The 24,082-nt window shown below is 39.5% G+C and overlaps 1 protein-coding gene across 1 annotated transcript in view; it reads right to left on the bottom strand.

Moving 5' to 3' along the window:
• Nucleotides 1-24,082, bottom strand: part of B4 — a 398,035-nt gene that overhangs the window by 88,323 nt on the left and 285,630 nt on the right. Inside the window, exon 3 of the mRNA XM_067143320.2 lies at nucleotides 12,117-13,129. Coding sequence (XP_066999421.2) covers nucleotides 12,117-12,525 — 409 coding nt within the window. The 5' untranslated portion in view covers nucleotides 12,526-13,129. The remainder of the gene's footprint in view (nucleotides 1-12,116; nucleotides 13,130-24,082) is intronic.

Here is a 24,082-nt window from a genome sequence, read left to right as displayed (position 1 = left end):
CACGATGGCAAGCATAATTGGAGATATGCATTATAGTGAAAATTGGAAGCCCGTGTGTAAATAAATAAATAAATAAATAAATAAATAAATAAATAAATTAATTAATTAATTAATTCTGCCTTCTCCAAATCCTCACATATACACCACCCTTGATCACTAACAATTCCTGGAATGTTTTTCCTGGGACCTCTGTCTATCTGAAAGTATCTATTCCTATTATTATTACTATTTACTACGCGCGACAGAAATAAAAACTACCGCTAATTGCTGACATATCAAAAGTAGATGTATAGGTAAGTTGCTTTAAGAAAGATACAGGTTCCAGGGAGGACAATCCAGGAATCATTTATGGAGAAGGTGAGTGTACTGTATATGCAAGAATTCTCAGAAAGCAGATTTAGTCAGCAGAATGTAAGGATAGTTGGACATAAGGATTGTGCCCAGCTAGTGGAGGTGTCGAGTAATAGGAAAGTACCGCAATTTACCTGTAATAATATGTACAAGAATATAGAAATGTGAAAGCTAAAGAAGCAGCTGGAACTGGTAAAAATTTCTGAAGACTTACTAAAAGCAGTAGTTTTGGATATTCCTAGGTAGTACCATATCTGAAGTACTTATTTGATTACTGTTTGCATGAAAGAAATATACCAAATGGTAGGAGAGTTGTTATAGTAGCCACAGCGTACAAAGGAAAGAGTGTTCAACATAAAAAGAATAATTACAGGCTGGTCAGCTTGACATAAATTGCATGTAAACTTTGGAAAAGCATTCTTTCTGATTATATAAGACATGTTTGTCAACTTACCAAGTGGTTTGATAGAAGGAAGTTCGGAAGTAAGTTATTCCAGTGAAACTCAAATTGCAGGATTCCTGCAAGATATCTGTTATATTTTAGATTCAAAGGTCAAAGGGACTGTATCGTTATTGACCTATCCAAGGCTTTTGATAGGGTAGATAATGAGAGTCTACTGACAAAAATGAGGGCTATTGGTGTAGACAAGTGGGTGGCTAATCTTCTACAAAACATAACTGAGAGAATTAAGAGTCAAGCATTATCTTATCCTGCAAATGATTAAGAGGCGAGTTGCGCAAGACGGTATTACTGGACCTTTATGTTTTCTTGTATATTTAAATGATATTATGAAAAAGAATTGTAATCATAGGCAAGGCTATTTGCGGATGATGTTATACTCTAAAGAGTAAGAAATAAGTTGCAGGATTGCGAGCAGCTGAAGGAAAGACCTCGACAAAGATGTGGGATTGATAGCGGACAGTGGTATGCTGATAAATGGGATGAAAAGTCAGGTTGCAAGTTGCAACCCCTTTTTCAGTCCTTGTAACTTCCTTAAATGGATTTTCCAAAACCAAAGGTACGCGTTTATTTTTAAAGTAGAATCAAATACCAATTTTCACGTCTGAAATACTTTCTCATGAATTAATTATACTAACTTTCCCTATATGAACTCTTAATGTTTTCTTCCATGTACATGATTAATCTATCGATAAGCCAAGGAATTTTCTTGAGGGTGAGTACTCAACTATGGTTTCTCTGAATTATCTTGGTTTTCTTACATTTTTATATATACATGTCTGCTGAATGGGACAACCGTGTAGAAATTCGTACAAGTTAGTTCATGTGAACTTGCTACTTGTCGGGGTGAGCGGAAAGAGAGAGCTGTATTATTCTTCGCCTTCCATGGTAATATATGCTAATTTACTGTAGGAATAACCGTGCAACTTCTAAACATTAATTTCATAAAGTGAAAGCTCTTTATTCAACACATACCGTATATTCCTCTAAATCAGGTCTGGCCAGCAGAGGGCGGGTGAATCGTTTCATAACATGATGTAGGAGAAGTATAATCCCAATCAAATAAAATATACCGACGATCATGTTACAGTATAGAACTGCTGAAGGAGGAAACTGGAGCTATCCATTCGTTTGACATCTTCCATCATTAAGAACGGATTAGTATAAAAACATGTAATTCAGAAAACGATAATCGAGAAATGCTTAAATCAATAGTAATCCAGTCTAAAATTACATTTTTTACGCTTATAATGGGAAAAGAATATTGGAGATAATTTAACCACATCTTGTATTGAGAATTTACCAACTCGATGATACTTTTTCGGATATATTTTCAAAACCTCTGAATGTACCGAGAGATTGTAAGAAGCATGTTACAGAACATGAATTCTAAACATATTTTGCTCAATATGAAAGTAGGAAGGAGTTTTGAAATCACCCAGAGACGACCAAGGCATCGAAATACCAACTTTATGGCGGTAGCTTAGATTGTTTATATGCATCATAAATGCCAAGACTTGAAATAATTCAGCAATGGATTTTTAATTATTGATATTTAGTTCTCCCGCTAATTATCCCTCCTCACCCCTCTCACAACAGAAATTTCATTCCCGCGTGAATTGTTCGTCTCTACCATCCCGCATCAATTCGATGTAAGTCAAGGTCGTCTATGTTCTTCGTTTTTGGAGCAATGAAACATGGAAAATTCTCCCGTGGATTCACATTCTGAAGACTTCAAGACACCTCCTGCAGAGGATTACTATGAATCAGTTTTATTAATTCTTGGATTAATATTAATTTTTCAGTTCCGAAAAAGGCAGTGCTGCAGGATGTTCTAAGAAAGTAAATTATCTTTGATGATTCATTTTACTCAACATATGAGTAGGTTTCTTAAAATGATCAAGGAGGGACTCCAGGTTTCAGGTCCCGCATACTACGACTTCTTGGAGTTTCTTTAAGTGGTCTGATTTCAGTGAAATTTATAATTCATTATGAAGCCATGCCACGCATAGTAATTTACCATGCGGCGTTAGAAGGTAGCTCGTAACGCTGGAGCAGTTTAGCAAGGTAACAATCCAAACTATTTAAGAGTTTTCAGGACGGAAAGGACATACAAGCGATACTAGTCTCATAATTTATATTATACTAGCTGTTACCTGCGGCTTCGCTCACATGGATTTCGTAATTTGATAAAAGTAATCGTTCGTTCGTGCTACACTAAGACATTATATGAAAATTCCTAAAGTATAAAAACTACCGAAAAATTGAGTTTCAGAGCTACCTCTGGAACTCTGGAATATGGAACATACTACTGTAAATGTGAGAAAAAGTCGAAAAAATACGTGTTTTTATTTTTAAAAGAGATTCCAAATACCAATCTTCAATTCTGTAACACTTCAGTTTTTTAAATATAAGTATCCTCATAAACACAATTCAACTCCTTTTTTCACTTATTTTACCCCACCCCCTTCTCTTAAGTCGATTTTCCGAAATAAAAAATCCGTGTTTCTTTATTTCTACAGGACATTCCAAGTATCAATTTTCATGTCTGTAACATGTTCAGTTTTGAGATATAAATATCCTCATAAAAATTATTCAACCGCTTTTTGGGTCTTTTTCACCCTCTTAAACGGATTTTCCGAAAAAATGTATGTGTTTCTTTATTTTTAAAGGAGATTCCAAATACCAATATTCACGTCTATAACATACTCAGTTTTTGCGATATCAGTATCCCAATTAAAGGATTAAACCCCTTTTCCAGTACTTGTCACCCCCTTAAGTGGATTTTTCGAAAACAAAATATACGTGTTTATTTTTAAAGAAGAATGCAAATACCAATTTTCACGTCTGAAACATGTTACGTTTTTTAGATATATTCATTAAAAAAAATACCCCTTTTGAAAATTACTTTCAGTCCCCTTAACTGTATTTTCCGAAAACCAAAAAGTACGTATTTCTTTATTTTTAAAGGAGATCCCAAACAGCAATTTTTTACATCTGTAACATACTCAGTTTTTCAGATACAAGTATCCCAATTAAAGGATTTAACCACTTTTCCAGTCCTTTTCAGCCCCCCCCCGCCTTAAGTGGATTTCCGAAAACATAAGATATGTGTTTATTTTTAAGGGAGGGATCAAGTATCAATTTTCACGTCTGTAACATGTTAATATAGGTCTTATGGTGACGATGGGATAAGAAAGGGCTAGGAGTGGGAAGGAATCAACCGCGGCGTTAATTAAGGTATAGCCTGGTGTGAAAATGGGAAACCACCGAAAACCATCTTAAGGGCTGTCGACAGTGGGGTTCGAGGATCCTAGAATATCAGTGGACTGAGACGGCATCGAACGCGTCAACCTGGGCTGAGGGAAGCCAGCCCTTAAATTTGGAATTCTTTTTTTTTAACATATATTTGCTTCCGACTCTACTAATCACAGAAAGAAGATACGTGTCTTTACATCTTCCTCGTAGTATCGATCATATTGTACACGGCATCTAGACCAATTAAGGTTTAAGAAGGGAACTGTTTGGATTGGAATACAGTGGACTGCAGTGAGATTTCGTAGATTGATCAATGAAAACATCATAAACTTAATAATAATAATACTCATTCTGACGTAAAATAGCATGTATATGCTTAAACATAGACATTTTTGCTGCAGTTTTAAATGGAACGTGGTGTATCGGATATATCGACTGCAATGAAGCTTAATAGGATGATCAATTAAGACATCACAACATCGCTGTATTCCTGCCGTTGTGACATAGACTGATCACTCAATAACCTAAATGGGTGATTTTGAATAGGAAACCGACGGTTCCTTTGTTTGTGATAATAGCATTCGCGCATTAATATACATGACCCAGATTCTTTAGATTACATACTCAATAATATTTTAACTTCTATTATAAAACGATACAGAAATATTAAAACCCTAATTTTAATATATTCACATCAGGTCTGTATTTACGCACTTGCTACGTGGGCCCAGGCCCAGGATGACGAATCCCCAGGGGACTTTAAACCAAATGTACGTACATCTCAAAGTCAGGAGCTCTGGAATCATCTGGTAGTGTGGTGTATCGACGAAATGTTGATTTTTCAAATGTGATTAGTGTGTTCACTAGTATAAAAGCAAGAAGAAAATCATTTACCTCTTACAATACTGTGTTGTTGCAGTGATAATTTGGACTTGGAAACTTGATTCCAATATTGTGTCATATTCTTTGTGTATTAGTGCTTTTGATGATTTCTACTTTTATTTTGTTTCTCAAGAACCTTTAAATGTTTTCTTGTATCAATTTTTTAATTGATGCTTATTGAAGACATATCTGAAGGCACGAACCTAACAAACAATTGGGAGCGTAAAATATTCTCTGGCCCAAACGTACAAAATTCCTAGACACTGGCCTGCGATATACCGTAACTGTTAGTAAAAGCAGATTTGTACAATTCACAATTTTGCTGTAGCCTACGTCGCTCCGACACAGATAGGTCTTATGGCGACGATAGGATATTAAAGGGCTAGGAGAGGGAAGGAAGCAGTCGTGACATTAATTAAGGTACAGCCCCAGCATTTGCTTGGTGTAAAATGGGAAACAAAGGTAAACCATCTTCAGGGCTGTGACAGTGGGGTTCGAACCTACTATCTCCAGGATGCAAGCTCACAGCTGTGCGATCCTAACCACACGACCACTTGCTCGTTAACAGGTTTGTAGAGCGTGCTCGTGTTGTCAAATTCTCGTTTCGGTATAAAGTGTTTTATGTAACTTTCAACAGAACTACTAGTAGACTTTCTATGTCATCATCAGCTAACTGCTCCAAGCTGGCAGCAATTAATTATAACACGACCATTTATTTTACGGAAACAAGTGTCCGGCTCTATGGCTAAATGGTTAGCGTGATGTCCTTTAGTCACAGGGATGCCAGGTTCGATTCCCGTCATCATTAGTTAATTTTGCTGACACGGGGACTGGGTGTTCTGTATGTGTCGTCTTCATCATCATTTAATCATCCTCATCACGACGCGCAGGTCGCCTACGGGAGTCAAATCAAAAGACCTGCACCTGGCGAGCCGAACATGTCCTCGGACACTTCCGGCACTAAAAGTCATACCCCATTTAATTTCATTTACGGAAACATGATCGTTACCATTAAATTTAAGACATATTAAGAGACAATTCACCCAGATTTCAATTAAATATATGTTTTAACCCAAACAGTTCTCTTGTTAATTCTTCCCACGAATAAAATCACTTCATTTGCTTCTCTGAATAATGCTACACACTCTCGTTCCTATAATAAATATGACGATGTTACAATAAATAGATAAGATAGATAGATATGGTTTTGATTGGCAAAGTTAGGGGCGTGTGTCCCTATCTTACACTTAAACAGTGAATACATAGTTAAGTTAACATAAAATTAATACCTACGAAGACATTAAAATACAATGAATTACAATAATAATAATAATAATAATAATAATAATAATAATAATAATAATAATAAATTTTGTGTGGCTATTTCTAGCCGAGTGCAGCCCTTGTAAGGCAGCCCCTCCGATGAGGGGGGGCGGCATCTGCCATGTATAGGTAACTGCGTGTTATTGTGGTGGAGGATAGTGTTATGTGTGGTGTGTGAGTTGCAGGGATGTTGGGGACAGCACAAATACCCAGTCCCCGGGCCATTGGAATTAACCATTGAAGGCTAAAATCCCCCACCCGGCCGGGAATCGACCCCGGAACCCTCTGGACAGAAGGACAGTACGCTGACCATTCAGCCAACGAGTCGGACTAATAATACTAACAATAATAATAATAATAATAATAATATTAATGAAAAATGAACAAATGCCAGAATGTAAAGTGAGGCTTATCGTGGTCCCTAGTTGGCCGATTAGCGAAGTTGAATAATAATAATAATAATAATAATAATAATAATAATAATAATAATAATAATAATAATAATAATAATAATAATATAGATACACCTACTAATAATTACAATTTAATGTCCAATTCCAGAAATTTCTCACACTGACGAAAGTTTCAGTTTTCAGACTGGTCTGAGGATTACATACACACATATCTATACTTACATCGTCGTTGCGCCTGCGAAAACTACTGTGGATCGAGGATGTTGGAGAAATACTGACCCGCAGCACATATCTCATGAGGATCATCACATAATATTGAACCTTAGATGACAGAACCTTACCGAGCCAAGTTCTAAGCTGAAATATTTCACATATTGGTTTTCGTGAGTGACGATAAAAATCCAAAATCTTTTGAGATGTGGTATTACAGGCGTATGCTTTGCATCTTGTGGACCGAAAATCAAGAAAATCGTGGTGATGGACAGGATGAATAATACAACTGAGGTTTTTCTGTTCCTAAAAGGTCGTATATCTCGGTCATATCATAAGGGGAGAAAAGTATCGCCTAAACTCCAGCAATTGATACTGGGAAAAGTAGACCTTTGAAACGTCGAGTAACACGGATTAGAAATATGCGGAATTGGTTTCGAAGTCAATTTTGAAGTTGCTAAATCTAACGTTTGGTCGCCAACCACGTAGTAGTAGTAGCTGCGAAAACCGCTAAGTGAAATACTGTATTTCACCTTAGAACTTTGCCCAGTAAGGATCTGTCATCTGAGGTTCAATATTATGTAATTTCAAAGAATTCTCACTCTTATAATACATGTCTTGCGGGTCAGTATTTCTCCCAATCATATAGCGGTTCACGCAGGCGGAACGATATACTGTATTACGAGATAAGATCGGGAAGGAGCCAATCAGGAGATGACATAAACAAAGCCCGTAAACCATGAAAAAGTCCTTCAGATTGAGAATTGATTTCCACCCCACTTCTCTTTCACTTGTGTTACCTGGGACTAAGTGCATCATGTTTCTCTCAAGTCAGAGTCGAGAATAGAACCCAGGCGAAAACCAAATATGCTAGTCCCTAGGCCTCAACAATGACAAGAAATTGCGTTTATGCCTACTGACGTAAAACCTTGTAGAGGAAATTATGAGGTACAATGTGGTAACATGCACGAGACTTAGAACGCTATTTCGCAAAATAAGTTAGTGTGATCACTACTTACATATAAAAAGGAAAATTAAAAAAACGAAAGAAAAAACTCGTTCACACTACACAGTTACAATATTTTCCTAAAGGAAAACTGGATAGCAATTAGATAAAACAGCCACTTTATAATAAATAACTATAAATACAACTGACAACAAAGGAAGTTTTTTTTTTTTTGTTATTTGCTTTACGTCGCACCGACACAGATGAGTCTTATGGCGACGATGGGAGAGTAAAGGCCTAGGAATTGGAAGGAAGCGGCCGTGGCCTTAATTAAGGTACAGCCCCAGCATTTGCCTGGTGTGAAAATGGGAAACCACGGAAAACCATCTTCAGGGCTGCCGACAGTGGGGCTCGAACCCACTATCTCCCGATTACTGGATACTGGCCGCACTTAAGCGACTGCAGCTATCGAGCTCGGTAAAGGAAGTTTTAAAGCAACCCTTATGCGCTAAGGTGTATACTGAAGAAGATTAGCATGATGAGTTTAGAAACACGTACCTATGTTTATAATTAGTGCCATTCTCAGGATAAAGTGAATATGTATTATCATGTTCCATATCATAAACAATAGGCCTCTCACTAGAAACATAATCAGTACCACCGTATTTTCATCCTGATTTTCTATCATAGATACTTTACATCCCTATGTGCCACTGGTTGATTTCTTTAGTGTCATTAATTTCATCTAGTACCAATCATAACAGTATATCTGAAAGAATTTGTGTGTTGCTGTTAATATCATGGTTACTTAGTAAGGAATGAAATATGGCAACATTACGTTTCTTTTGAACTGGCAACACTGCAGTAAGTTACTGTCGACTTGGCATCAAATAAAGCACAGCATTGGTTGATTGAAACAAAAAAAAGACAACAAGAGAATATGGGTGTAACGCCCTTTACGTCCTGGCACACCTCTCATCATTCAATGAAGAGTGAAGTTCACCTCCTGTAGCTCTATAAACACGAGTCTTTATAGACTTCACTCGAAAGCAGAATCCTCAATCACAGTCTGCGGCTAGCAAGCTACGTTAAAATATCGCAAAATATAAGTTTGCACAATTGAGCTATTGCAAATAATAACAGGGTTGTATTGCTCAGAGGTTATCGGTTATGTTTCCATAGAGATCTCTGATAGGTGTATATTTATTCATGTTTTTATACACATGTCCTGTAGTTGTGCTCTTGTCTTCCATAAGAAGTATGCCTATGGGCAGTTTATTTCTGTTTTTAGAAAAAGAAAATGTTATTTTCAAAGCCAAAACTCCAATTACTAACATTCACTTGATAAACTGACGAAAATTTAATTGTAACTAGAAACAAATTAGAGAGCAAACGGGCAGAGCCTCCGTGGCTCAGGCGGCAGCGTGCCGGCCTCTCACCGCTGGGTTCCGTGGTTCAAATCCCGCTCACTCCATGTGAGATTTGTGCTGGACAAAGCGGAGGTGAGACAGGTTTTTCTCCGGGTACTCCGGTTTTCCCTGTCATATTTCATTCTAGCAACAATCTCCAATATTATTTCATCATTCATTCATTCATCATTGCCCCAGAGGAGTGCGACAGACTTCGGCAGCCGGCACAATTCCTATCCTCGCCGCTAGATGGGGCTTCATTCATTCCATTCCTGACCCGGTCGAATGACTGGAAACAGGCTGTTGATTTTCATATTATTATTAATGATAACAATTGGTTTTAGCTATTGTGTTACATCGCACTGACTCAGGCAGGTCTTATGGCGGCGGTACGATGGGACAAGGTTAGGACTAGGGGGAAGCGACCCCAGTCTCAGCATTTGTGTTGTATGAAAATGGGAGACCACGGGAAGTTATCTACAGGTCTGTAAGCAGTAGAGCTCGAACTCACCATAAAGCATATAATTCGGTGAATAAGGTATACAAGCTTACAAAGAAGAAACATAAATTAAATGTTTCGCTCATTTCGTATTCTGGTCAAAGAATTTTTATATCAAAAGCCTTTCCCGACACCGCGTGATTTCTTCAGGTGAAGATACAATAACCCATGTAGTCACCAGGATTCGAACTTCAGTCTCCAGGATGTAAAGTCACTAGCTACATTACTATGCTAATCACGTCCCTGTTATTATTATTATCATTATTATTATTATTATTATTATTATTATTATTATTATTACATCCGTTATGGGCTGAGTATCTCAGACAGTAGAGTGTTGGCCTTCGGATTCCAATTGGCAGGTTTCAACCTGGCTTAGTCCTGTGGTATTTGAAGGTGCTCAAATACGCCAGCCTCGTGTTGGTAGATGAACTGGTACGTAAAAGAACTCATGCAGAACAAAATTGCAGCACCTCCCCATCTCCGAAAACCGTAAAAGAAGTTAGTGAGACGTAAAACCAATAAAACTACACTATTACATCTGCTGTACGGCATACTTTTTTAAACATTCGCTTTCTTCGCTTGAAGTCCTTCCCAATGTAATCAGTCGAGACTTAAAAATTGCTGAAGTGTGGCTGAAACGTGTTTGTATATACAATAGCACGGTAACGAACCACTTTCATAGAACATTTCAGGAAGCTCCTAAAAATAAATAGGAATTTAATAATAATAATAATAATAATAATAATAATAATAATAATAATAATAATAATAATAATAATAATAATAATAATAATAATACACATCTTCAAAATCACAGATGCAATGCGCATGCGAAGAATCCAATTCCTCGGTCATTCAAGACAGAATAGACCCAAAAAGACTTCATATTTTCTTTGTTGCGGGTGTAAACTGTGTCACCCATGTGGGAATGTCGCGGTTTTACGGCCGGATGCCACTCTTGACGCTACCCCGTTGATGATAGATGTATTCACTATTGCGTATTTCTGTAATGGCTGGTAGTATGGTGTGTTATATTAGTATTCTATTGTACTAAGAGGAATCTGTTCGGACAAACACAAAACAGCCAGTCACCGAACCTTAGGAATTTAGCATACACAGTGGAAATCTCCTGCCCGGCCAGGAATCGAAACCGGGGCTATTAGATCTCAAAGGCAGTACGCTGACTGTTCGGCTAAGAAGCCGGACGAACCCAAACAGGCTATCACACAAATTCACACATTCCTGAAAATCAAGACTACTAGGCCAAAATGGTATAAATAAACAGCAAAAGACCTTCAATAATTACAATCGCTAAATTTACAGGGCCGAGATGTAATATAGACAACTAATAGAAACAATGGGGTTTCGAGGAAGACCACACAACATACATGGTCAAAGCAATGGAAAGTACACCCACTCGATGCGTATGAATGAATACTGGGCGAAAAGCTAACAAATGTTTATTCCGCGAGGTCCTAAGCGACCTATTCGCGAATAATAATAATAATAATAATAAATTTGTCCGCCTCTGTGGGGTAGTGGTTAGTGTGATTAGCTGCCATCCCCGGAGGCCCGATTTCGATTCCCGGCTCTGCCACAAAATTTGATGATAATGATGATGATGATGCTTGTTGTTTAAAGGGGCCTAACATCGAAGGTCATCGGCCCCTACAGAAAATCTGAAAAGTGGTACGAGAACTGGAACGGGATCAACTCAGCCTCGGGAGGTCATCTGCGTAGAGAGGGGTTCGATTCCCTCTTCAGCCTTCCTCGAAGTGGTTTTCCGTAGTTTCCCACTTCTCCTCCAGGCCGCGGCTGCTTCCTTCCCCGTTTCTTGCCCCTCTCTTGCAATCTTCCCATTCCCCCACAAGGCCCCCCTTCAGCATAGCAGCAGGTGAGGTCGCTTGGGCGTGGTACTGGTCCTCTTCCACAATTTCATCCCCCCCCCTCCCCCCCTGACCAAATGTCTAACGATCCAGGATACTGCCCTTGAGGCGGTAGAGTCCGAGGGGAAAACCAACCCTGGAGGGTAAACGGAGTAAATAAATAAATAAATAAATAAATAAATAAATAAATAAATAAATAAATAAATAAATAAATAAATTAATTAATTAATTAAATAATATGATGCTAAATCCTCAGTTATAATACTGGTTGGATCCCCAGCGATTCCACCATCAGCTGTCGCAGAAAGCCTTGGCGTCAGTAAAGATGCGTGCTAAGGCAGTAGGTAGTGAGAGAGTTTCCCGTTGCTTTCTTTGTTGTTCAAGAAGGTATTATTACGTAAACAGACAGCCAAGCTTGCTAAAATTCATTATTCACATGCACATTTATAAGAAGATTATTTAAGCTGTGTACTTACCCTGGTAACAGTCAGGTATGACAAGAGCTGGTCCCACCTTCCTCAGCTGCCGAGAATTGCTGACGCTCCGAGCCAGGACTTTGGTACTCCTGTACTGTTTATAGAGAAGAAGAGGCTGACCCAAGGGTCCCAACAATTCCGCCCTACTGTCACCCGTGACCACACGAACCACCCTAGGTAGAGAATACTTCTCTACAAACTGGCGAGGTGTGAGACGCTCCAAGCAAGCCGCTGGACCAGCCGAGCGTCTGTCGCGGTATTCCAGGCTGGACGAATGCTTGGGCACGGCAACCTTGATCGGATGGTGAATGTGTGGGTACGTGGGCATTGTCGAGTGCCTCCCATTGGAAGTACCACTGTGACTACTGAGCGACCGACGGCCGCTACGGGCCGCTGAGATGTCGGACATCGTCCCAAGAAACGTCGAGACCACAAAGATACTAGTTATCGAGTAACCAAATCTATCTAAACAAGGAGGAAATCTTCAAACAATACAGTCATCTTAAAGCCACTCAACATGAAACCAAACCACGAATATTCAGAACTGTTGTAGGAGTTCATACCTAAACATTAACCGATGATTCTAGAAATAATGGAAATTTGACACCTAGTCCATTCTCCTGGACATTTCAAAAAATTATACCACGTGCAGAACATTTGACAGCTTTTTCAAAAACACTTGTAAACAAAACTGAAGATCAATCCTCGCGACACTTCACTATGGTTGTTGATATTCAACAGCTAAACGTCGAAACTACGTGTGTCTTGCGATTTTTAATCCAATGTTATGAAAAGTAGAGGTCAAATTTTCAACTGGACACTTTGTACGTGGCCGGAGAGTTTCACAGATGCGTCACTTCACTCGAGGTTGTTAGGTATTCAAGAGCAGACTGCAGGAAACGTGCGTCTACCAGGCTGGCGAACGTTCCACTGCCGGCAGCGACCTCGCTGGCTGGCTGGTGCAAGGCGTGCTGTGACGCTGAGACTAGTGCGCGCGACTCTCTGATTCATATCTGTAAACACAAAAAAAGGGCTTCTTTTTATGGCTGCGCATAGCATTTGGATAATAATCAGTTAGTTGTTTACATATTTGAGTTAGGCTTTAACTTGTTGTCTATATGTAAACTAGCCGTCGAGGTCACCTTCAGCTCGTCTTGGATACGAAAGGACAATATGGACACATCTACTGTAAAAACAAAGTCTTCTATTTTTGATGATGCAAATATGACTTTGGAATATTCAGCACAGAACTTAAGGGCACCGTGAAGTGAAATCTGGGCAGTTTAAGGTCCATTTTTTAAGTTCATATCCAAGAAACTACAGTACGGTATGTTAAGAGCATACAATAGGAATACTTTTTGAAGAGCCTTTTTCAAGTATTATCCTTGCATTATTTTCTTCATATTGCAATTTTTTATTTAACATTTGTATTTACATTATCCATGAGGCGTGAAATAAAAAAATGAATATACTAAAATTAAAGATATACAAAAATCATTACAAGTACAAACTGAAAATAAGTCAGCAATACCAAACCAAAATCTACTGTTTGAAAGAGAAATATTTGCTGTTATTAAACATTACCGCATAAAGCAAATGTGTGAGTAGAAACAAAAAAGTAAATAAAACAAGTTTATAATGATCCCGCAACCATAACGTTTACAAGTTAGCATCTAAAAAATTAAAAATAATACAGGAGAACATCAAGTTGTTAACATAATATTTAAACTGAAAAAATAAAATAAAAAATCACGTTTTCCTTTTTCACAGTAGAAGCAGCGAAATGTATGTCTGTCATCTTCGTTATCATAATCATTTTATAATCCACAGTTATACTAAACACAAAATACTCTTCACATTAACATAAAATTTGATAGATGTTACAAATATTCATATACGAAATACCATAGAAGTAACGAATATGATTTTGTCTTTTTTTTTCAATTTGCTTTACGTCGCACCGACTCAGGTAGGTCTTACGGCGGCGAAGGATAGGAGAGGGTTAGCAATGAGAAGGAAGCGGCCGTGGTCTTAATTAAGATACAGCCCTAGCATTTGCCTTGTGAGAAAATGGGAAAGCACGTAAAACCATCTTCAGGGCTGCCGACAGTGGGGTTCGAACCCACTATCTTTAAACTTTCTTCTATGGAATATTTTATATACAATACGCTACGGTATATCCAGTCACAGTCGGTCATGATCTTGTAGAAGTACAGTAATTCGTTTCTATGGCGTATGGCTTTTAGTGCCGGGAGTGTCCGAGGACAAGTTGGCTCGCCGGATGCAGGTCTTTCGATTTGATGCCCGTAGCCGACCTGCGCGTCGTGATGAGGATGAAATGATGACGAAGGCGATACATACACCCAGCCCACGTGCCAGCGAAATTAACCAATTATGCTTAAAATTCCAGAGCCTGTCGGGAATCGAACCCGGGACCCCTGTGACCAAAGGCCAGCACGCTAAACATTTAGCCATGGAGCCGGACATTCGTTTCTAGTAATAAACGAAAACGTCATGAAAAAATGAGAGTTGCTCGTATTAAAAACGTGACCATGTGAGAAATCACGAAAATTCAATGGTAAAGGCAGCACTTCGATCAGGCAGGAGGAAACCGGGCTCATAGTGGAACCAAGAAAGGTGGTGCAATCAAATGAAGGAAGATTGCAATTTGTAGGCGTCATCTCTGGTCATGGTGAAAGGAGGCGTTTGAGAAAGAGAGAGATGATCAGGAGAGTGTGTAGATTGTTATTATTAAGCAAAAAGCAAGCAAATTTGTAGTTTTGCGTAACTGTAGATATCGCGATCATACCAATGGGACCTCGTGTATCCCAACTATAGGGACGTAACCATGAATTTCAAAAAATCCACATGCATTGGCCAAGATTCGAACCATGGTCCTCTTAGTGAGGCGCCTCCATTATTATTATTATTATTATTATTATTATTATTATTATTATTATTATTATTATTATTATATCCACTCAAATAATTTGCTAATTAAAGCTTATGAGTAGGGCCCGAATGTTTATGCAGTAATAGGTTAGAATGCCAGCTTACTGAAGCGAGTAAAAAGTAGAGTCTACCCGCACGACGGTAATGCTATGAGGTTTGCATAAACATTAGGGGTTCGGCTCATTAGAACCCCTAGAATTTGTTACTCCCACTACATTACGCTAGAGCTGGCTAGTCGGCATTTCCTACTAACAAAATGATTTAGTAATAAAAATTACTTAGTAGGAAATGTGGATCAGCGGTAGAGTGTCGGCCTCCGGATCCCAAGATAGCGGGTTCAAACCCGGCAGAGGTAGTCGGATTTTTGAAGGGCGGAAAAAAGTCCATTCGGCACTCCATGTCGTACGATGTCGGCATGTAAAAGATCTCTGGTGACGCATTTGGTGTTTACCCGACAAAATTCATTAAATCTCAGCCATAGACGCCCAAGAGAGTTTCGGTTTACTCGGTCTGCCATCTAGTGGGGGCCTAGAGTAAAACGGAACGTCGAAATTGACGAGCAGACAGCCAGATGGCGTCAAATTGAAATGTCTGCACACGGTAGCTGAGGCCATACGATTATTATATTATATAGCATTATCGTCGTGCGGGTAGACTCTACTTATTACTTGCTTCAGTAAGTTTGCATTCTAACCTATTACTGCATAAACATCCGGGCTCTACTTATGAGTGTTACGGTTTTCAGTCGCCTAGGTCTGTTATCATATCGACGCTGCCGAAAAAAAGCCTCTTATGTGTAAAATATAAAATTTTACAGAAGAGGCAAACAACTCTTTCATTATTAAGAGATGTAGTTCAAGACCAATATTGTGAATAATTTTAGCTTCCATCTGATGTTTAAATATCTGCAGAATGTTAATACTAAGTACAAAATTAATATAACTTTGTTAGATGTTGCACATAGTAATTTTCGTTTTTTAACACTAATATAATAGTGTTATTGGCTTTAGCTCCCACTAACTACTTTTACGGTTTTCGGAAACGCCGAAGTGCCGGAATTTAGTCCCGCTGGAGTTCTTTTACTTGCCAATAAATTTACCGACACGAGGCTTACATAATAGGGCACCTTCAAATACCACCGGTCTAAGCCAGGATCGAACCTACCAAGGTGGGGTCAGAAGGCCAACGCCTCAACCGCCTGAACCGCTCAGCCCGGCATTTCTTTTGTTTGCTAAGTGACACATAGGATATTTGTTTCATTAGAATACATTGCTTATTATTTTAAAATTTTCACCAAATTAATAGTTCAGATTAACACTCTCCATTAACATTTCATTTCATCTGTCAGACATTTATCGTTGCCCCAGAGGAGTGCGACAGGCTTTGGCAGCCGGCGCATTTCCTATCCTCGCCGCTATATGGGGGCTTCATTCATTCCATTCCTGACCCGGCCGAATGACTGGAAACAGGCTGTGGATTTTCATTTTCACAATAATAGGAGTAACGGTACAGTACATAAATACATGATCACACACACACGCGCGCGCGCGCTTACAGATTCGTGCATGTAAACTCTCACTCTCTCGGAGATAGTGGGTTAGAACCCCACTGTGGGCAGCCCTGAAGATGGTTTTCCGTGGTTTCCCATTTTCATACCAGTCAAATTCTGGGGTTGAACCTTAATTAAGGCCATGGCCACATCCTTTCAACTCCTAGCCCTTTTTCTATTCCGTCGTCGCCATAAGACCTATCTGTGTCGGTGCGTCGTAAAAAAAAAGAAACACACACTCACTCAACGTGTTACTTGTACAATACAAAGTTTCGCTTCTTTTATGTTAGCATGAATTAATGCAATAATCTGTCAGGTAGCAGGTGGAATATTTTCTGGAAGAGCAGCTAGAACTTTGAAACGCCACATGGGAAGTTTAGGTGACATTGTAGAGTGCAGTCTGGGCTATCCAGTAGTACCAACATCTTATTTTCACCCATTGCTGCACATAGGAGGTTGTTTCCCCGGAGACACGATGTCTTCGTCTCTTCAAGTTTCGAACCTACCTTCCGCCACTGCCTCTCGAATTGTTTGACGCAGTGTGAAGCCGACTGAGTACTATCCCCAAGTTATTAAACATGCTTAAAAGAGAATAGTACTTCAATCGAGGACAAGTCGGTCGCAATCAAACGGGACAGTACCCTCGTACCCGTATATCGCCCGCTTAAGTGGGTTACACCTGCTATCTCGAGAGTTCGTGAACAAACACCTACTTCCTCGCAATTAACTGTAAGTAAACAACAGAGTGGGTCGTAATTTTCAAATTACCACCAGTTTTATGACTTGGACTCGACCTGTCAGCGATTTTCTTCACACGAAAAGTAACCGTACCACCTCTTGATTTACGGGAGATGTAAAAACAGAACAGGTTCTGTTGTTGATCGATTCATTCCGGGACGATGACCCTCACGTTAGGTTCCTTAAAACTACAGTCGTCTTGGCTCATGCTGGAGCTATAGAGGCTTTAAAATCTAAGTCAACAGAACTGTGCGAGGAATCTCAAAGGTTTGGAGCAATTATTATAATGCCAAGATACATCTTTCATGCCAGCCCTTAAGAGTATTATGACCGGGCGAGTTGGCCGTGCGGTTAGAGGTGCGGCTGTGAGCTTGCATCCTGGAGATAGTGGGTTCTAATCCCACTGTCGGCAGCCCTGAAGATGGTTTTCTGTGGTTTCCCATTTTCACACCAGGCAAATGCTGGGGCTGTACTTTAATTAAGACCACGGCCGCTTCCTTCCAACTCCTAGGCCATTTCTATCCCATCGTCGCCATAAGACCTATCCGTGTCGGTGCGACGTAAAGCCACTAGCAAAAAAAAAAAAAGTATCATGTAATATTGGGCCCTCACAGTACAAGTCTTTGATTTATTTTTTAACACATAGCTGAAGAAAATGATTATTAAAAATGAAAATACAGTTAATTTTCTGAAATATGTTGATGGAAGTGAAAATGCAAAGCAAAGTCATCTACGTACAGTCCTTGAAGACCTTGTGAGGGGTGAAAGGTAAAGGTTTCTACTATCCGTAACCTCGGCACTTGGTGGGGTAAAGTTGTTAGCTCAACGCCCGCCCGCCTTTGCCCCCAGGAATTGACCTGATACTCATTTTTGTGTAGGCTGAGTGAACCTCAGGGCCATGTGCACCTCCGGAAGTGGAAATCTTGTTTCTTAAATTTTTTGGAGTTCCTAACGGGGAATCGAACCCACGTCCTTCAGGGTGAATCGAGCACACATTGACCCCCTCGGCCAGGCATCCCCTGGAAGTGAAAATGGGAAGCCATAGAAAACCATTCACCGAGCTCGATAGCTGCAGTCGCTTAAGTGCGGCCAATATCCAGTATTCGGGAGATAGTGGGTTCGAACCCCACTGTCAACAGCCCTGAAGATGGTTTTCCGTGGTTTCCCATATTCACACCAGGCAAATGCTGGGGCTGTACCTTAATTAAGACCACGGTCGCTTTCTTCCCACTCCTAGCCCTTCCCTGTCCCATCGTCGCCATAAGACCTATCTGTGCCGGTGCGACGTAAAACAACTTGTAGAAAAAAAAACACACATTCTCAGGACAGCCAATGGTGGATCTCAAACCCACTCTTCTCCTGAATGCAGAGTTTGGTAGAACAACACATTTTTTTATATATACGATGCTGATCGTGACCAATGTTGATTCAACAAACACAAAAACAACAACAATAACCGAAAATGTCTGCATGTTCTTCGTCAAAAGAAAAACAAAAGCCTAATGCCCATTGCTCACGGTAAAATGTTCCGTAAAATTTGCTGTACAACTAATTTTATAAAAATTTGATGAAAACAAGTTGTGTTGCTCACGGTACAATTATTTTGTAAAATCCGTGGAAGCATCAGGATGGTCATCTATGAACTCACTTCTGAACTAAGACGTGTATGTGCTACCATCTATCGATACACTTTTAAATCAAGAATCAGCTGTTCAACTTACATTGCTTTTGAGAGTATAGCTCCAACAAATAAAGCAAAACTTGCTGCTTTAGCTGCAATTATATGTTGTACAGTGGTAAAAAGGAAGAAAAGAAATGTCAAGAAATGCTGGACTCGGGATTGGATCAAAAGAAGAGAAGAAGGTAGAGGATTGCTGTCCTTGGTCGAAATTTACTTGAGGTTAGAAGACCAGCATTCATATAGGAATTAGGCGATTGTGTTTTCTGCCTCTCTTCTTGCATTTCTGTTGTGGTAATGTAGCGTTTTAATTTCATGTAAACAAGGATATTTCTGGTATTCGTCCAGTAAAACGCTAACAGCTTCCTTAGTCCACCCGGATCCTGCCATTTTAGAAAGAAGTGTTTCGCTGATTGGTTCGTTTCGTAAAATTAATTTTACGGAATAGAACATGTCCTATTTTACGAAAAGTTTTATCAAAGGTTTAAAAAAACTTGAATCAGAAATTTTATAAAATTAAATTATTGTACAATAAATTTGACAGAAAATTTTACCGTGAGCAACAGGCATAAGAAAGGACAGGTTCAGTTTCTTTCCGAGAACTTCCTAACTGCGCACTTAAAAGCTTACAGCAGTATATCTCCTACTCACAAATGTAAGGCTCTAGGGAAATGTTTATTATGGATATAAACGTTAATCTTATCTCACCCACCGTATTTTTTTTTTTCAGCGGGACTTTCTCGTAACAGTTTCTTCGCGCCTGTTGATAACGTTTAACGGCCCAGTTTATCAGCATTTACTACTCACGAACACAACTATTCAGGTTATACACTGGAAATGTTGAGCATTCATTGACTTAACAGACAATTAATTTAATTTCAAACGAACAATGTTGGCATAATTGTAAAATAATGAAAAGAAACTGAAAGCTCTATATCAAAATTTACTTAAAAATTGCCATTATATATAATTTCGTGTGGCTATTTCTAGCCGAGTGCAGCCCTTGTAAGGCAGACCCTCCGATGAGGATGGGCGGCATCTGCCATGTTTAGGTAACTGCGTGTTATTGTGGTGGAGGATAGTGTTATGTGTGGTGTGTGAGTTGCAGGGATGTTGGGGACAGCACAAACACCCAGCCCCCGGGCCATTGGAATTAACCAATGAAGGTTAAAATCCCCCACCCGGCCGGGAATCGAACCCAGGACCCTCTGAACCGAAGGCCAGTACGCTGACCATTCAGGCAACGAGTCGGAAAAAAAATGCCATTAACCACTACAGAAGAATCTGCGCTGACCTTATAGGAGCAGTCTGGTCCGAAAATTTAGGGTTAATTTCCGGTTGTGGCCGGTAGTATCTACGGCAGGACAAAATTCTTTCACTCTAGCGTCTGTCAAAGTTGTTATCAGTAAGATCAAACGTTAAAAAAGCATTAATAATTTTTCTTACAGTTGGCTTTACGTCGCACCGACACAGATAGGTCTTATGGCGACGATGGGAAAGGAAAAGTCTAGTAGTGGGAAGGAAGCGGCCGTGGTCTTAATTAAGGTACAGCCCTAGCATTTGCCTGGTGTGAAAATGTGAAACCACGGAACACCATCTTCAGGGCTGCCGACAATGGGGTTCGGACCCACTATCTCCCGAATGCTAGCTCACGGCTGCACGCCCCTCACCGCATTGCCAACTAGCTCGGTATTATTATTATTATTATTATTATTATTATTATTATTATTATTATTATTATTATTATTATCATCATCATCATCAACATCTAGCTCCTTGCCTGAATGGAAATCCTACTGGACTTAAGTTCGATTCCCGGCCTGACCGATGTTTTTAACTGCGAATTGTTAATTGCTCTAGTTTGAAGATAAGGTGTTTATGTTCGTCTTAATATACTGTACTTCTCTTCAAAAACATACAACACACCACACTATTCACTATCACAGACAGACCCAACAGTCAATACATCCGTCAAACCGAGCGAGCCGGCCGTGCGGTTTGGGTCGCCCAGATGTGAGCTTGCATTCGGGAGATAATGGGCTGGAATCTCACTGTCGGCAGCCCTGCAGATGGTTTTACGTAGTTCCCCACTTTCACACCAGGAACTGTACCTCAATTAAGGCCACGGCCACTTCCTTCCCACTCCTAGCCCTTTCCTATCACATCGTCGCCATAAGATCTATCTGTGTCAGTGCGACGTAAAACCAATTGTAAAAAATAATCTCTGCCTAATCATAAAAAGTCTATTTGATACGTTCCAGTGTCTCCAGGTCTCGTCCACGTATACAGCCGTCGTTTGTGGTGTTTGAGCCAAGTATTCGCTAGGACTAAATTATGATCAGAATTCAACCAGCCGACTTCGTCTTTCATTCCTTTGTCCCAATCCGAATCCTCCTGCTGTATTACCTTCTCTTCCTTGGCCTATCACTGCATTCCAGTCTCCCATCACAATTATATTCTCGTCCCTTTCACATATTGCATTAAATCTTCTATCTCTTCATATGTTCTTTTGATTTCTTCATCATCTCCTGAACCAGTAGGCATATACAGTATGTAGACCTGCACTATTGTGGTGGGCATTGCTTTTGTGTCTATCTTGACAACAATAATCCTTTCACTATGCTGGGCGTAGTAGTTTACGCGCTGCCCTATTTTCTTATTCATTAAATTAAATCAACTCTTGCATTTCCCTGTTAGATTTTGTGTTGATTATTCTGTAGTCACCTGACCAAAAGTCCTGCTCTTTCTGCCAGTGTACTTCACTTATACTAACTACATCTAACTTTAGCCTATCCATCTCCCTTTTCAGATTCTCTAACCTACCAAAACGATTCAAACTTCAAACATTCCACGCTCCGACTCCAGAATGTCAGTATCCATCTTTCTGTTGATTGCCCCAACTTGTGTATTCCGCACCTGGAGATCCGAACGGGGGACTATTTTACCTCCGGAATATTTTACCCGGGAGGAAGCGGCAAGGTCACATGGTTCGCAGGGGAGGAATAATAATAATAATAATAATAATAATAATAATAATAATAATAATAATAATAATAGCCTGTATATCTACTGACAGGAGGCTGACGTATTTGAGCATCTTCAAATACCACCGGACTGAGACACGATTGAACCCACCAAATAGGGGTCAGAAGGACAACGTATCAACCGTCTGAGCCACTCATCCCGTCCACAACTGTTCGAGCTCCACACGATAGCAATTTTTTTTTTTTTTTAAACTCAAGTTTTGACTGTTAATATCTTAATAACACTTGGGTCCTTCAGTTTTACGGGGAACCTGAGCCAGTAGGTCGTGACTTCTCATTTTTAAAAAATTCCTACATGCGTTGGCATGGATTCAAAGTTCAACAGCCACCAGGATGAGAATCCGGTGTTAATAACCCCTAAATCTTGATGTAAAATATCAGGTTGTTGGTGGTCAGTAACTCGCCTCTTGAGGCACTCTGCCAAGCTGGGGGTTGGTGCGGTATGACACACAGGCAGGAAGAGTTTAATGAGATTCCAGCACGTCCTTACATGTCTCCACATGTCCACATTATGTCCTCATGCCTACCATGTGAGGCACCTTCAAGGATGACACACTTATATTACAACACATCAATTATTCATTTGTTCACACTCCTCGAGCTAATACCTATGGACTCTGTCCCTGTTCTCCAGATCAGAATAAGCTGATAGCTGGATGACACACCAACAATGCGATGGTTAGCGCCCCGATGCTTATGTAATTACATATCCAATTCCTTTACTTGTAGAAAACTGAAAATACAACGTGTCGGCGAATTGTGGTCCTGGTATGGTTTCACATGTGTTTCATTTTACGTATTATTACATATCCTCAATAATATTACGCACGTTTGCACATTTTTGTGCATATCTAGGTAATTATTTTTTTAAAAATGTGTCAGCTCGTTTAATTTTCAGACTATAATAAAATAATTGGCGAATTTCTTGTCATATAGAAGATATTTCAATTGATAAAGTTGGCTTTAACCCTTAAATGCACAGTATTGCATATGTGCAAACGAGACCCCAACTAGAGTATAGTTCCAGTGTATGGGACCCTCATCAGGATTATACTTGATTCAACAACTGGAAAAAAAATCCAGGGAAAGAAAACAGCTCGATTTGTTCTGGACGATTTCCGACAGAAGAGCAGCGTTACAAAAATGTTGCAAAGTTTGGGCTGGGAAGACTTGGGAGAAAGGAGACAAGCTGCTCGACTAAGGCCCGGTTGTATAAAGACATCTGACTGGAGATCAATTAAGAACTTAGTTCTGAAAATGAACTGAGATTACGACTTCATCGCGTTGTATAAAACTGAACTCGGTTTACACATGTGTAGTTCAAATGTAATCGGAATTCAAAAACTTGGACGTGGCAACACCGCAAAACAAATGAAATACGAAATAGCTCGGCCCGTTGGATTATACTTAAATAGTGGGATTGACCTGGCCGTGACTGTCGAAGAAGGAGAAGAAGATAATATTGTAATCTCGCGAAGTAAACATGGAAGGAACTTCACACAGAAAGAAAAGGGCGATCTGGTGGATATTGTACTATCAAGGTACAATCATATAATAGAAAATAAAAGAACCTATATGGTGACATCAAAGTTGAAAGAGAAAGCCGTTGACTTGTCAATGTTAAAGAGCTCTCCAACAACCATTTGAAACCTACTGTAGCATAAAACCTAAGAGTTGTTAGGAACATACACATGTGTGACAGGGGATAATTTATTTGACTAGGTTTTTGTAGTGTGTCCCTTAACTTTAGTTCCAGTCGTTCCACAAAATCTTTCGATAAACGAAATCTTATTTTGAACATTTCACACAATTCAATAATCGGATTCCGTCTGTGCCGAAAGACGCGAGGAGCTCGTTGTAAAATCAACTCTTCTTCATCAGACGAAAAGTCGGAATAATCTGACATCCCTGCTAAAGAAAATATATATGCTTTGTTTTGTAAACTTGAAACATAATAGAAAACTAAGTAACAACATGTTGGTATAGCAGTAGGCTATTGTTTATA

Source organism: Anabrus simplex, chromosome 3 (genome assembly GCF_040414725.1).
Source record: "Anabrus simplex isolate iqAnaSimp1 chromosome 3, ASM4041472v1, whole genome shotgun sequence".
In the NCBI taxonomy this organism is placed as follows: Eukaryota; Metazoa; Arthropoda; class Insecta; order Orthoptera; family Tettigoniidae; genus Anabrus; species Anabrus simplex.
Note: the sequence above shows the minus strand (reverse complement) of the source record. Positions and strands in the feature narration are given on the sequence as shown.